Genomic DNA, 14064 nt, shown 5'->3' on the forward strand with positions numbered 1-14064 from the left:
AAGTCAAGTGATCTTCCAAGAGACAAGTGCTTTCAATCTGCAGAAGCAGGTGGATGGGATTTGGGGACCAGACTCTGACATCCCAAGTGATTATGATACTGAAACTATGATGCTGAAACAATTCCAGGTCTATAAAAAAAGTGATGACACCTATATGTATACCCTATATTTTTTTATTACAAAAATATTGAAATAATCCATGAGTTATTCCACTCTGCACCAACTATAAAAAAATACTATCAAAGTTTGACCGGCACTTTTAATGCAACAAAAAGCACCATGACAGGAGGACACAGAACAGAAAGCAGGGTGACTTTTACTTGCTGTACGGAGGTATTTGAAACCCAGAAGCTTGTAAGAGTGCAACTTTACAAATAATTCAAATACGTACAAATTTGAGCTGGATATAGTGATAAGCCCTCAGTCAGTTCAGGAGAGAGTTCTCATAGCATATTTCACTGCATTTGTCTGCTCATACTTACTAAAATGTGTCCCAAAGCCTCTAAAAACACATCAGGTTGACCTTAGATTGGGGAAGAACGTCTGTACATAGTGGAGAACTTCATTGTTCATTCTTGCATCCGCTTCTGTGGCGCTCAGTCCATCTGGCTTCCATATCAGTCTTGCGGGTACTCAGTGTTTGGCACTAGAAAGGTATGGCAACGTTGTGGTCTCTTGTCACGCCTGCTTGCATTCCCACAGAGTCATGCATCCAGCATCCTGAACCAGACCCTGGTCCATCCTGCCGTCCTGCCTGTCATTCCAGTGGAGCCACCCCAGTGTAGAATCAGACTCTCCTTTTGCCTTTTTCCCACTTCTTCCCTTTGTATTTATTAAATTTCTGCAACTGAATACTGAATCATGATTATCATTTGTTTACATCACTAAGTTGGTGAGCTCCTTCTTCTTACTGAAAACCATAAATGTGCTGCATAGGATTTCTGTCATAAAGGATGTTCCCAACGGAAAATGTAAAATAAAATATAAACCGTCAAATGTGTAGAAAACTAACCATTCACTCAATTCGAATACATATGTAAACACACTTGAGTGGACTGTCCATCGGGTAGGCTTTTCACACATGGTATTATTTCCTAATAAGAAAATGTTTTTATGAATTATTTTCTAAGCAGTGCTATTTTTTTTTTTTCCTGGAGTCTTGAAGGTTATATTCTCTCTCTTTTTGTGTGTGTGCGTATGTGTTCCAGAGCTTTGCATCAAGAAAAATCACCAACGCTATTTTGACAGAAGACTGCTGTCATGTGTGTGTGTGTTTGTGTGTGTGCGACTGAATGTATCTTTATGTAAAGATCAGTTTACTCTATCAAAACACCCTATGGATTTGAGGCAAATTTTCCATCATGACTACCCTCTGGTGGATGCGTTGAAAGACTGTGCAGAAGTTTGGTAACAACGAGGAGTCCTGTGCTGGGTTGCTCCTTCAGGTGGAGTAGCTGAGGCTCTTGGGGCTGCTGTTTGGACAGGAGGCCAACACCAGCTAGTCAGCTACAATGGATCAAACCATAGTCATGATGATGGCTGGACTGAGAAGGTCACAGCTGCTTGCCCTACTCTAGGATGAAGTTCCATTATTGCCACAGCCCACTGTCAATCTTTCACTGGACCCGGTGGCTCCTGCAAATTCTTCTGCTCTATAAAGTAGTCTCATACTCCAACCGCTCCTGAATAAGGGCATCATCTTTGTACTGCAACCTCGGAGGAGACGGGGAATATTCGAAAGCTAAAATGGCCTTTCGGAGGCTTCGGTCCAAAACGTGCCTCTCCCATGCTGGATACCTATTCCTGAACAGGTCAATTTTAATGACTGATTCTTCAATCCGTGGGGGGCGAGAGGATGGCGTGGATGGGGCTGTCGGCCTCACCTGAAAGACAGGCACACACCCATCCCGCTCAGCAAATTTCTGATCACGGTCACTGGCCACACTGCGGTTGTTGGAGATGGACCGTAGAGTGCTTGTGGCCACTTCTGGAGGCAGAGTGAAGGCAGCTGCTGGATCCTCACAAGCACAGCTCGGCGACTGCCCAAACCTGGGTCCATTGGGGTGAAAGAAGGCATAATACATCAGCATAAAAACAACGCCAGTTAAAAAGCTGCTGAACACCACACACAGGGCGGGGATGGCAAACGCATCTGCAATCTGGGGAGCCTTGTAGAGGTACCAGAGGGCACTCAGGGCTGTGTTTTCCAGGAGGATCACGAAGTAGTAAATGAAGAGCCTGCAGCGTGTCCGACCTTCCTTGACATTGAACCAGCTGAAGATGTAGATTATCCCTACCACCATGTCAAACACAATCTCTTCCCATTTGGTGATACAGAATTCTGTCTCACAGTGGACGATCCAGAAGGTCATGATGCACCAGTGCAGGACGATGAAGATCCCAAAGTACAGCTGGAACACTGAGGCAAAGAGAGCAAATGTGATGACTCTCGCCGCAATGGTGAAGAAGTGCCAGCAAAACTGGATGATGACGGCCATGTAGCTGATGGGCTTCTTGTCATCGCGAGAGTCCCGGAGGGCCTTCTGGTAAGAAGCCAAGGCCCAAGCCAAAGACACAAGGGAGGCTGCCGCTGTGAAACCTAAAAGGCAAACAGGAAGAAATTCTGTCAAAAGTCAAATGTAATGGTGTCCCCAGAAAGTAAGCCAATTGGCATTGGGGGCTTTGGACAGGCTAGCTGTGACCTCAGAGAATAGTTATACGTTTTTTGAGTTGTAACCAAACAAAGCACTCAAATGAGGATACCAGTATCTGTCCTCTGTGTGGTGCCAACGATACAGAGCTGTCACGGAGGTAATGGGAATGCCCCTTGAAATCAACATGGGATCTGGAGAAGGCAGTGGAACTTTAATTGTGTGTATTTGGTGTGAATACACTAAGCAGGTGATTTTGATTAGTGGGTGGAAAAAAAAAAAAAAACCCAAAAAACAAAAACAGTGGACTGGGTTACAGAACAGAGTTTTTGTTTTAACTTTGCTACTTATTAAATGCGTGATCTTGGATAATCATTTAAATGGTTGTCCTCATTTATAAAGTGGATGATCCCCAAGGTTCCTTGCCAGCCTTGAGATTCTGTGATTGAAAGGGATAAATAACCACAGGAATCTTGAGGGGCTGTCTGCTTTTAAGCAAGAATAAATGTGATTTATTCACAAAAGAAAAGGAGTCTATAACATGCTTACAATGTTTTTGGTGTTCTTGGTGTGCAGTTTGTTACCTAGTATCACCCAGTACTCTACCTACAGCTTTTGTCTGACCCCTCACTGTCCTTACTGCCTTGCCCTTAAAAAGGAATGCGTGCTCACTGCCATTCATCTTATCCTTTCTTAAATGAAAGGCTGCACTGAAATCACTTCTCAGCCACCCCTTCTCTGTATTATATTAACTCCATTTGTTTAGAGTTTCCTCTAAAATTATGATTCCCAATTTTTGAAATCATTTTTATTGCTCTCCTCTACACTTGCTCCAACTTCTGTGTCTCCAACATTGCATCCTAGGTCCAGACATGGACAGGTTCACCTAAAAACACACACGGCCTCCTTTAGGAGACAGCTTCTGAGGGGTTCACTTTGTCCCTGAGATTCAGTGTCCACATGCCTTGCAGCTGCTTCCTGAAGGGGCCATACAGAGACTTACCAAGGCGAAGAATGCTCTATTGTGTTCAGAGGTCCAGATCTACTCTAATCATCATCAGGGCACATGACAGTCTTTCTCCCCCTTTGTAAATAATAGAAGCTGTGATGACTGCCAAGAGCTTATGATGGAATTGGCACTTTTATATTTCAGTAGGGAAAAGCCGTCATTTTTTTATGAGGATTAAATGTTAATTTTTTTAAAAAATGACTTGTGGGAAAAGGCCTCGCTGATTGATAGAAAACATAAATCTCAGTCATCACTCTTCACACATCCTCCGTGACTATGGTGAACTCCAAAAAAAGCCCAATTATTATAAAGGAAATCTTTTCCAACAGCCACTCATCATAGTAACTCCCAATAAAGCCAGCAGAACACCTGGGCATCTTGCATGGGATCTTCCATTTCTGGCTGGCCAGCACACAACTCTGTCATGACCACAAGTCCCAGGCACATTTCTAGATGATAATATAATCCCTATGTGGCAGAAGACGGTTACATCAACTACAAAACAAATTCAGTAGTGAAATGAGAGGGAAGAAGGAAAACAAAAAAATGAAGGAAAAGGGGGAAGGATGGAAAGTAAAGGTGATGGAATTGTGACTGTGAACAACATTTATTATGAGCTTAGGATGTAAGAACAAAGGGCCGTGCCATTTTTATTTCAACACCTTTGTGTGGCATGGACCTCCCATGACCTAGCTCCCTGGATGTACCATTTGTACATGTGTAGCTTCTTCACTAGACTATTTTTTTTTTTAATGATTTTAGAGCTTTTTCTACAGAAGTCCCCTCCCCCTTTCAGGTGCAGGCATTGGCCTTTCAGATGCTGCTTCTCATAGCGCCATCTTCAGGAAGAGGTTCCGCACTGTTGGCCAGAAACCAAAACCAAATTTATTGCCCTTAAGTGGTCTATGACTCACAGCAGCACTATAGGACACAGTAGAACTCTCCCATAGGGTTTCCAAGGAGTAGCTGATGGATTCAAATTGCTGACCTTTTGGCTAGGAGCCAAGCTCTTAATCACTGTGCCACCAGGGCTCCACATTGTCAGCCAGATTTGTGCAAACAAGAGAAACAGCCAGCTTGACTTGATCAGGGTAGTCAGAACAGCTATACCAATTTGTACAAACCAAAAAAAAACCAAACCCGCTGCCATCAAATTGATTCCAACTCACAGCGACCCTTTAGGACAGGGTAGAACTGCCCCATAGGGTTTCCAAGGAGCAGCTGGTGGATTCGAACTGCTAACCTTTTGGTTAGCAGCCAAACTGTTAAGTACTACACAACCAGGGCTCCTCCAGTTTATACAGGAAGATGCTACTTAAGACTCTTTTTCAAAGCAGTGAAAAAATAGTAAAAAACTTCAAGTGCACATTGTTGTTAGGTTTAAAAAATTAAAACATTAGCCTTGTACAAATTGCCCATTAATCTTTCCCCTTTCTACTGCATGTGCTAAGAGTGATTCAGCCCATCTTTGACACTCCGGAAACTTGTTAAGACAATATTCTGGAAGTAAAACATGAGTTTCCATCAGTTTTGCTTTCTATGTATCTTACAATTAAAAAAATCTTTACTAAAGGAAATTTCACATCCATCATGCCCCTTCCCTTTATGAATTTCTTTTGCTTTTGGAATGATTAGAATAAATGATAGTTTGCTTCTTGACCTATTTAGCAATTAATTTTTTTAATTAACTTTCATTGAGCTTCAAGTGAACGTTTACAAATCAACTCAGACTGTCACATATAAGTTTATATACACCTTACTCCGTACTCCCACTTGCTCTCCCCCAATGAGTCAGCCCTTCCAGTCTCTCCTTTCCTGACAATTTTGCCAGTTTCCAACTCTCTCTATCCTCCCATCCCCGCTCCAGACAGGAGAAGCCAACACAGTCTCAAGTGTCCACCTGATATAATTAGCTCACTCTTCATCAGCATCTCTCTCCTACCCACTGTCCAGTCCCTTTCATGTCTGAGGAGTTGTCTTCGGGAATGGTTCCTGTCCTGGGCCAACAGAAGGTTTGGGGACCATGACCGCCGGGATTCCTCTAGTCTCAGTCAGACCATTAAGTATGGTCTTTTTGTGAGAATTTGGGGTCTGCATTATCCCACTGATCTCCTGCTCCCTTAGGGGTTCTCTATTGTGCTCCCTGTCAGGGCAGTCGTCGATTGTGGCTGGGCACCAACTAGTTCTTCTGGTCTCAGGATGATGTAGGTCTCTGGTTCATGTGGCCCTTTCTGTCTCTTGGGCTCTTAGTTATCGTGTGACCTTGGTGTTCTTCATTCTCCTTTGATCCAGGTGGGTTGAGACCAATAGATGCATCTTAGATGGCCACTTGTTAGCATTTAAGACCCCAGACACCACATTTCAAAGTGGGATGCAGAATGTTTTCACAATAGAATTATTTGGCCAATTGACTTAGAAGTCCCCTTAAACCATGGTCCCCAAACCCCCGCCCTTGCTCCGCTGACCTTTGAAGCATTCATTTTATCCCGGAAACTTCTTTGCTTTTGGTCCAGTCCAGTTGAGCTGACCTTCCATGTATTGAGTATTGTCCTTCCCTTCACCTGAAGCCGTTCTTATCTACTAATTAATCAGTATAAAACCCTCTCCCACCCTCCCTCCCTCCCCCCCTCGTAACCACAAAAGTATGTGTTCTTCTCAGTTTATACTATTTCTCAAGATCTTATAATAGTGGTCTTATACAATATTTGTCCTTTTGCCTCTGACTAATTTCGCTCAGCATAATGCCTTCCAGGTTCCTCCATGTTATGAAATGTTTCACAGAATCGTCACTATTCTTTATCGATGCGTAGTATTCCATTGTGTGAATATACCACAATTTATTTACCCATTCATCCGTTGATGGACACCTTGGTTGCTTCCAGCTTTTTGCTATTGTAAACAGAGCTGCAATAAACATGGGTGTGCATATATCTGTTTGTATGAAGGCTCTTGTATCTCTAGTGTATATTCCGAGGAGTGGGATTTCTGGGTTGTATGGTAGTTCTATTTCTAACTGTTTAAGATAACGCCAGATGGATTTCCAAAGTGGTTGTACCATTTTACATTCCCACCAGCAGTGTATAAGAGTTCCAATCTCTCCACAGCCTCTCCAACATTTATCATTTTGTGTTTTTTGGATTAATGCCAGCCTTGTTGGAGTGAGATGGAATCTCATCGTAGTTTTAATTTGCATTTCTCTAATGGCTAATGATCGAGAGCATTTTCTCATGTATCTGTTAGCTGCCTGAATATCTTCTTTAGTGAAGTGTGTGTTCATATCCTTTGCCCACTTCTTGATTGGGTTGTTTGTCTTTTTGTGGTTGAGTTTTGACAGAATCATATAGATTTTAGAGACCAGGTGCTGGTCGGAGATGTCATAGCTGAAAATTCTTTCCCAGTCTGTAGGTGGTCTTTTTACTCTTTTGGTGAAGTCTTTAGATGAGCATAGGTGTTTGATTTTTAGGAGCTCCCAGTTATCTGGTTTCTCTTCGTCATTTTTGGTAATGTTTTGTATTCTGTTTATGCCTTGTATTAGGGCTCCTAAGGTTGTCCCTATTTTTTCTTTCATGATCTTTATCGTTTTAGTCTTTATGTTTAGGTCTTTGATCCACTTGGAGTTAGTTTTTGTGCATGATATGAGGTATGGATCCTGTTTCATTTTTTTGCAAATGGATATCCAGTTATGCTGGCACCATTTGTTGAAAAGACAATCTTTTCCCCAATTAACTGACACTGGGCCTTTGTCAAATATCAGCTGCTCATATGTGGATGGATTTATATCTGGGTTCTCAATTCTGTTCCACTGGTCTATGTGCCTGTTGTTGTACCAGTACCAGGCTGTTTTGACTACTGTGGCTGTATAATAGCTTCTGAAATCAGGTAGAGTGAGGCCTCCCACTTTCTTCTTCTTTTTCAGTAATGCTTTGCTTATCCGAGGGTTCTTTCCCTGCCATATGAAGTTGGTGATTTGCTCCTCTATCAAATTAAAAAATGACATTGGAATTTGGATCAGAAGTGCATTGTATGTATAGATGGGTTTTGGTAGAATAGACATTTTTACTATGTTAAGTCTTCCTATCCATGAGCAAGGTATGTTTTTCCACTTAAGTATGTCCTTTTTTAATTTCTTGTAGTAGTGCTTTGTAGTTTTCCTTGTATAGGTCTTTTACATCTTTGGTAAGATTTATTCCTAAGTATTTTATCTTCTTGGGGGCTACTGTGAATGGTATTGATTTGGCTATTTCCTCTTCGATGTTCTTTTTGTTGATGTAGAGGAATCCAAGTGATTTTTGTATGTTTATCTTATAACCTGAGACTCTGCCAAACTCTTCTATTAGTTTCAGTAGTTTTCTGGAGGATTCCTTAGGGTTTTCTGTGTATAAGATCATGTCATCTGCAAATAGAGATAATTTTACTTCCTCCTTGCCAATCCAGATGCCCTTTATTTCTTTGTCTAGCCTAATTGCTCTGGCTAGGACCTCTAGCACAACGTTGAATAAGGGCGGTGATAAAGGGCATCCTTGTCTGGTTCCCGTTCTCAAGGGAAATGCTTTCAGGCTGTCTCCATTTAGAATGATGTTGGCTGTTGGCTTTGTATAGATGCCCTTTATTATGTTGAGGAATTTTCCTTCAATTCCTATTTTGCTGAGAGTTTTTATCATGAATGGGTGTTGGACTTTGTCAAATGCCTTTTCTGCATCAATTGATAAGATCATGTGGTTTTTGTCTTTTGTTTTATTTATATGGTGGATTACATTAATGGTTTTTCTGATATTAAACCAGCCTTGCATACCTGGTATAAATCCCACTTAGTCATGGTGAATTATTTTTTTGATATGTTGTTGAATTCTATTGGCTAGAATTTTGTTGAGGATTTTTGCATCTATGTTCATGAGGGATATAGGTCTGTAATTTTCTTTTTTTGTGATGTCTTTACCTGGTTTTGGTAACAGGGAAATGGTGGCTTCATAGAATGAGTTAGGTGGTATTCCGTCATTTTCTATGCTTTGAAATACCTTTAGTAGTAGTGGTGTTAACTCTTCTCTGAAAGTTTGGTAGAACTCTGCAGTATAGCCATCCGGGCCAGGGCTTTTTTTTGTTGGGAGTGTTTTGATTACCGTTTCAATCTCTTTTTTTGTTATGGGTCTATTTAGTTGTTCTACTTCTGATTGTGTTAGTTTAGGTAGGTAGTGTTTTTCCAGGAATTCATCCATTTCTTCTAGGTTTGCAAATTTGTTAGAATACAATTTTTCGTAATAATCTGATATGATTCTTTTAATTTCAGTTGGGTCTGTTGTGATGTGGCCCTTCTCATTTCTTATTCGGGTTATTTGTTTCCTTTCCTGTATTTCTTTAGTCAGTCTAGCCAAGCAATTAATTTTTGCAAGACAAATACATGCCTGAATTGAAAATATGGGACCATTTTAGAGTTAAATAAGTCCCTCAGCCCTCCTCATTACAAATTTACACCTGCCGTGAAGCGCAGCGTTCTTTTGCTCTTTGAGCAAATAACCCCAGCTCATTTATTTTGAATTCCTAGCCAGAATCCTTCTGCAAGCCCCGGAATTATCACTGAAGCATAATTCCCCTGTGTTTCTGACACACAGCGGCATGCTGCTGGAACACAGGACTCTGAGCTTGCCTTAGCTAAGATACATGTTTCAGGTTTTTATTTGAAAATCATTTCAAACTTCTTTAAAAAAGTTGGAAGAATAAAAATAGTACACAAAGCACCTGTGTACCCTTTAACCAGAGTGTCATTTTGCCTCATTTGTTCCATCTTTGCTTTCTTTCCCTTTCTCTCTCTTTGTCTCTCCAGCAATTGAGAGTAAGTGGCAAGCATCATGGCCCTTTACCCTAAAATACATCAGTGTCTATTTCCTATGAATAAGGATATCGTCTTACATAACCACAGTGAAGTTGTCAACTTCAGAAGATTTAACCTAGATACAATACTTTTTCTAATTCACCATCAACGTTTCGATTTCATCAATTGACCCAATAATATCCTTTACAGAATTTTTCCCTCTGGTACAGGACCCAGTCTAGAATCAGGTATTACATTCAGTTGTCAAATCTCCTACATTTCTTTAATCTGGAACATTTCCACAGACTTTCTTTACCTTTTATGACATAGACCTTTTTTTTGAAGACCATATTACCTCAAAAAAAAAAAAAAAAAAGTACAGTATGTTCTTCTTTTGTGTTTTCCTGCTGTGTCCTCATAGTTAGATTCAGGTTATGCATTCAGGGTGGACTATTACATAAGTGATGTTGGACAATATTTTTTCCACACCATTAAAATACTAAAAATAGGGATTCCTTCAATAGTCTGAGGAAACACATAACGTGTCTGTCAGTATTTTCTTTCAAGATAATGGACAGCATATCACCGATGGAAACTTTAAAGACCAAGCTACAAAAGCAGCTATGGGGGACTAAATGGAATTATGTTATTTATTAAAATGTTAGAGTAGATGATAAGACCTCAGAGCTTACCAAGTGTAACTATCTAATTTTACAGAAAACAAACAGTCTGTCTTTGAGGTTAAATGCTCTATCTTCTCTTCTTCCTGCCTCCCTCTTGCCTTAGATGAAAACTCTCCTTCTACTGCAAATCTAACCCTTCTGCTTCCTTGAGGATGGACACTACCAATTACCCCTGCCCTCTCTGTATTCGGAGCCCTGATGGCCAGTTGTTAAGCGTTCAACCACTAACCAAAAGATCAGCAGTTTGAATCCTTGGAAACCCTGTGGAGCAGTTCTAATCTGCCCTATAGGGCCACTATGAGTCAGAATCAACTCAACAGCAATGGGTTCTACGTATTCAGGCTCTTTCTGTCCAAGATCTCCTTGCCTGGGGCTTACAAACATGTAACAAGTCTCTTCTATCCCAAGAAACACTCTTCACTTGATTTTCTCTCTCCTCTTCTTTATTTAATGGGCCTTGTCTCTTTCCTGATTTTCTTCCTATTTTTGGTTTCCTAATTTTCATCTGCTTGTCTTTGAGATATTGTTACTTCTTAGGATGTTCCCCTTGGTCCTCTCCCCTCCTCAATGTCTCTCTGGGTAAGTCCACACACTCCCCAGGTTTGAACAACCTTTTCCAACTCATCAGCCAGCAAATCCATCTCAACTACGAGCCTTTTCTGAGCTGCAGAGCTGCGTGTGGGATAATGGCCTACCACCTAGGTGTGCATAATGCACACATGGTTGGATACACGGAAGCAATCCGATTCTGTCTTGGAAAGAACACAATTTTCTTCCTTTATCCCCCCTCCTCCGTAGATGGAAACCCTGGTGGTGTAGTGGTTAAGAACTATGGCTGCTAACCAAGAGGTCGGTAGTTCGAATCCTCCAGGTGCTCCTTGGAAACTCTATGGGGGCAGTTCTACTCTGTCCTACAGGGTTGCTATGAGTCGGGATCGACTCGATGGTAGTGGGTTTTGGTTTTTGGCTCGGTGGTTAGTGCAATGCCCTTCCCAGAATGGGGGGGGGGGGAAGAGGGATGGCATGAATTTCCAGGTAGGTGCACTGTTCTAAGAAGAGGGCTTTGTGCACAGCTGGACTAAAATGTCACAATGTGTGCTATTTTGGTGCATGGCCTCTGCCACCAAAGTGGTCCATGCACTTTTGATTTCCTGAGGCACTGCAGCCTGAACTCTTAGCCTAACTTTGAATGAGATGATTCAGTGACAGTAGAGTTGGTATGACAGTACAGTCCATTATTTTGAGCATATACATATACGTATACACACGCATTATTGTTGTAAGCTGGCTTCAAGTTGATTTTGAGATCTCTAGACTAAAAAAAAAAAAAATTTATTATTTTTATTTTTTTTTAGAAAAAAAAATTTTTTTTTTTTTTTTAGACTAGGAGAGGGCTACTTCTAACCCCTCAAATCTGTTCACTTGAATTACTGTGGATAGAAAAAATAGTTTTTCAGAATACTATGATACTGGTCCATTCTGAAAAAAAGATTTGTATCACTGAAAGGGTCATGAGGCTAACACTAGATTATCAGTGAACTAACATTTCAAAATAATACCATGTATCCAAGTGAGTAGCAAATTTTTGTATTTTTTTCCCTCTTTTTTTCTGGATGACTTTTCCCCTTATGGCGACTCTCTTCATATCCTCTCCTCCTGTCCTTCCTCCCCCTCCTTTGTCTGTCTGTCTCTCCTTTCCTGCTTTGTCTCTGCTCTGCCTTCTGCTCTGTCCTTTTCCTTATTTCCTGTCCCCTATTGAACATGGCATGGAATTGATTTTTTTTTTCTTTTAAATAATTGTGTTAATAAAATAATGTTGGCCCACATTGATGTTACCCAAATGTAAGCTCACAACTGTGCCTAATACCCAAATAAAACTCAAAAGCAGAAAGGAAGGTACATTGTTTGTGACTGGTCCGCCCTAATGGCCCTTTTCTGCACCCTGTCCTGAGTCCTGTGACTTTGCTCCAAATCCAGATGTGCTTTCAAGGCTTCCCGCAGTTCCCGCTAAGAGGACCCATCAGCTGAGTAAGCCCTGACTTCCACCCCAGTGACCTGCTTTCCTATGGCCTTCTATTTTGGATTTACGTGCAGTTTTAGTGAGAGATACAGAGAATCCCTTACAGTTCATTTTAGATTATAGAAAACAGTAGCTTGGAGTATGTTTGTTCAGAAAGGGGAAGGAGTTGTGGGCAAAAACTCTATTGTTTCAATTTAAACATATTTCCTCTTAGAAGGAATGGATAAGGGCGAGAGTGAGATATAAGATCTTACTCTGGAAATGGTATAATCCCAGAGGCCCTTTTTTAACTTTGAAACCTCTAGACTAGGAGGGAGCTACTTCTAGCCCCTGAGTGTAAACTAGTTCTCTTCACGAACAAGTCTTTGTAACAAGTACACTGCCCTCTTCCTCAGAGTATTTGTCACAGTTTATAACTGTGCTTCATTTTGTACTTACTTGTTTCTCACCAGAGTGGAACTTTAGGGAAGGATTAATATCTACCTTGTTTACTTTTTTGTCCCCAGGCTAGCACAGTTTGGCACACGTTAAGGACTGGCACAGAGAGAGAGAGAAAGAAGAGGAGAGAGAGAGGAGAAGAGAGATAGAGTGAGAGAAGAAAAGAGAGAGAAAAGGGAGGGAGAGTGGGAGGGAGGGAGAGGGAAGAAGGGAGGGAAGGAAGGGAGGGAGGGAGGGAGGGAGGAAGGAAGGAAGGGAGGGAGGGAGGGAGGGAGGGAGGGAGGAAGGGAGGGAGGGAGGAAGGGAGGGAGGAAGGGAGGGAGGGAGGGAGGGAGGAAGGGAGGGAGGGAGGAAGGAAGGAAGGGAGGAAGGAAGGGAGGGAGGGAGGGAGGGAGGAAGGAAGGGAGGAAGGAAGGGAGGGAGGGAGGAAGGAAGGAAGGAAGGAAGGAAGGGAGACCAAAGAGAAAATCAGATGCTCAAGTTTTGCACAATTCTTCACTGTTCCCCTATTCTGCTGCTTTGTGGTTTCAGTGCGAGCTGCAAATGCCAAAATGCAGTGAAATAAAATCTGTACTCCTGTCGTGTTGTTTGTGGTCTGTGTGTAAACAAGAAATCCTGGAAATCTCCAGAGAATGCTTTATAAGATTTATAGCCTCATTCCCTAGATGGAGGAGGTTCAGGGAATTGAACCAAGTGCTCTAATTCTTTGATTCTTCAGCAAACTGAATGAGCCTGTCTCCATCCTCTCCCGGGGCGGGGAGGGGCAGGTAGCGCATAATCACAGCCCCCCCCCCCCAAGAGCAAATCAAAGGTTGTACTCTCAGAGGAAAAAAAAGTGTGATCACAACCAAACTGTGGTTGTTTAGAAAGCGGTTTTTTCTTTTTAACGTAAAATATTCACTATTTTGAAAAATTTCAAACATACTTAAAAGCAATGAGAATAAACAGGGTGACTATTCCCTTCATGCATACTCAAATAAAGCCCTCTTTTTGAGTTCTGAAATCCATCACCAGGGAAGCAGGATTTTGGCAACATGCGGACTCCTCTTGATGGAGCGCCGGATTCGCTCCTTCTGAAATCTTCCCGGATCTGCCCTTTCCTGAAAACATCTTTCCCTTTACCTACGGAGACGGAGCAGCAGTGCTGAGCCTGCGCGGTCCCGGAAAGCACCACCCGGCTCACTGGCGCTCTTCTGGGACATCTCGGAAGGCTTTGAGCTGGTAGCTGTCTGGACCAACTCCCCGCCCTTTCCTGCCTCGTCTTGTGTCTGCATCTCTGTGCCCCAGCCACCCTGCCATCTCTGTTACTCAGACGTTAAGTATAACGGTGTTCCCTTCCCAGAGAGGGGAAATGCTAAGCTCTCCCATTAAAAGCTCCTTCTCTCTTGTTCAGCCACCTCATCCTTCCATTGTCAGTTCAAGCATCCTTTCCTTAGCTAAGCCTTTGCTAGCGCCTT

General features: G+C 42.0%; 1 protein-coding gene across 1 annotated transcript in view; it reads right to left on the bottom strand.

The window, feature by feature from the left end:
• Positions 1 to 1133: 1133 nt before the first annotated feature.
• The window catches only part of XKR4 (XK related 4), a 516669-nt gene continuing 503738 nt past the window's right edge, over positions 1134 to 14064 (bottom strand). The window contains exon 3 of the mRNA XM_049860443.1: positions 1134 to 2599. Coding sequence (XP_049716400.1) covers positions 1653 to 2599 — 947 coding nt within the window. The 3' untranslated portion in view covers positions 1134 to 1652. The remainder of the gene's footprint in view (positions 2600 to 14064) is intronic.

The sequence above is a fragment of the Elephas maximus genome, chromosome 19, assembly GCF_024166365.1.
Source record: "Elephas maximus indicus isolate mEleMax1 chromosome 19, mEleMax1 primary haplotype, whole genome shotgun sequence".
NCBI classification, from domain to species: domain Eukaryota; kingdom Metazoa; phylum Chordata; class Mammalia; order Proboscidea; family Elephantidae; genus Elephas; species Elephas maximus.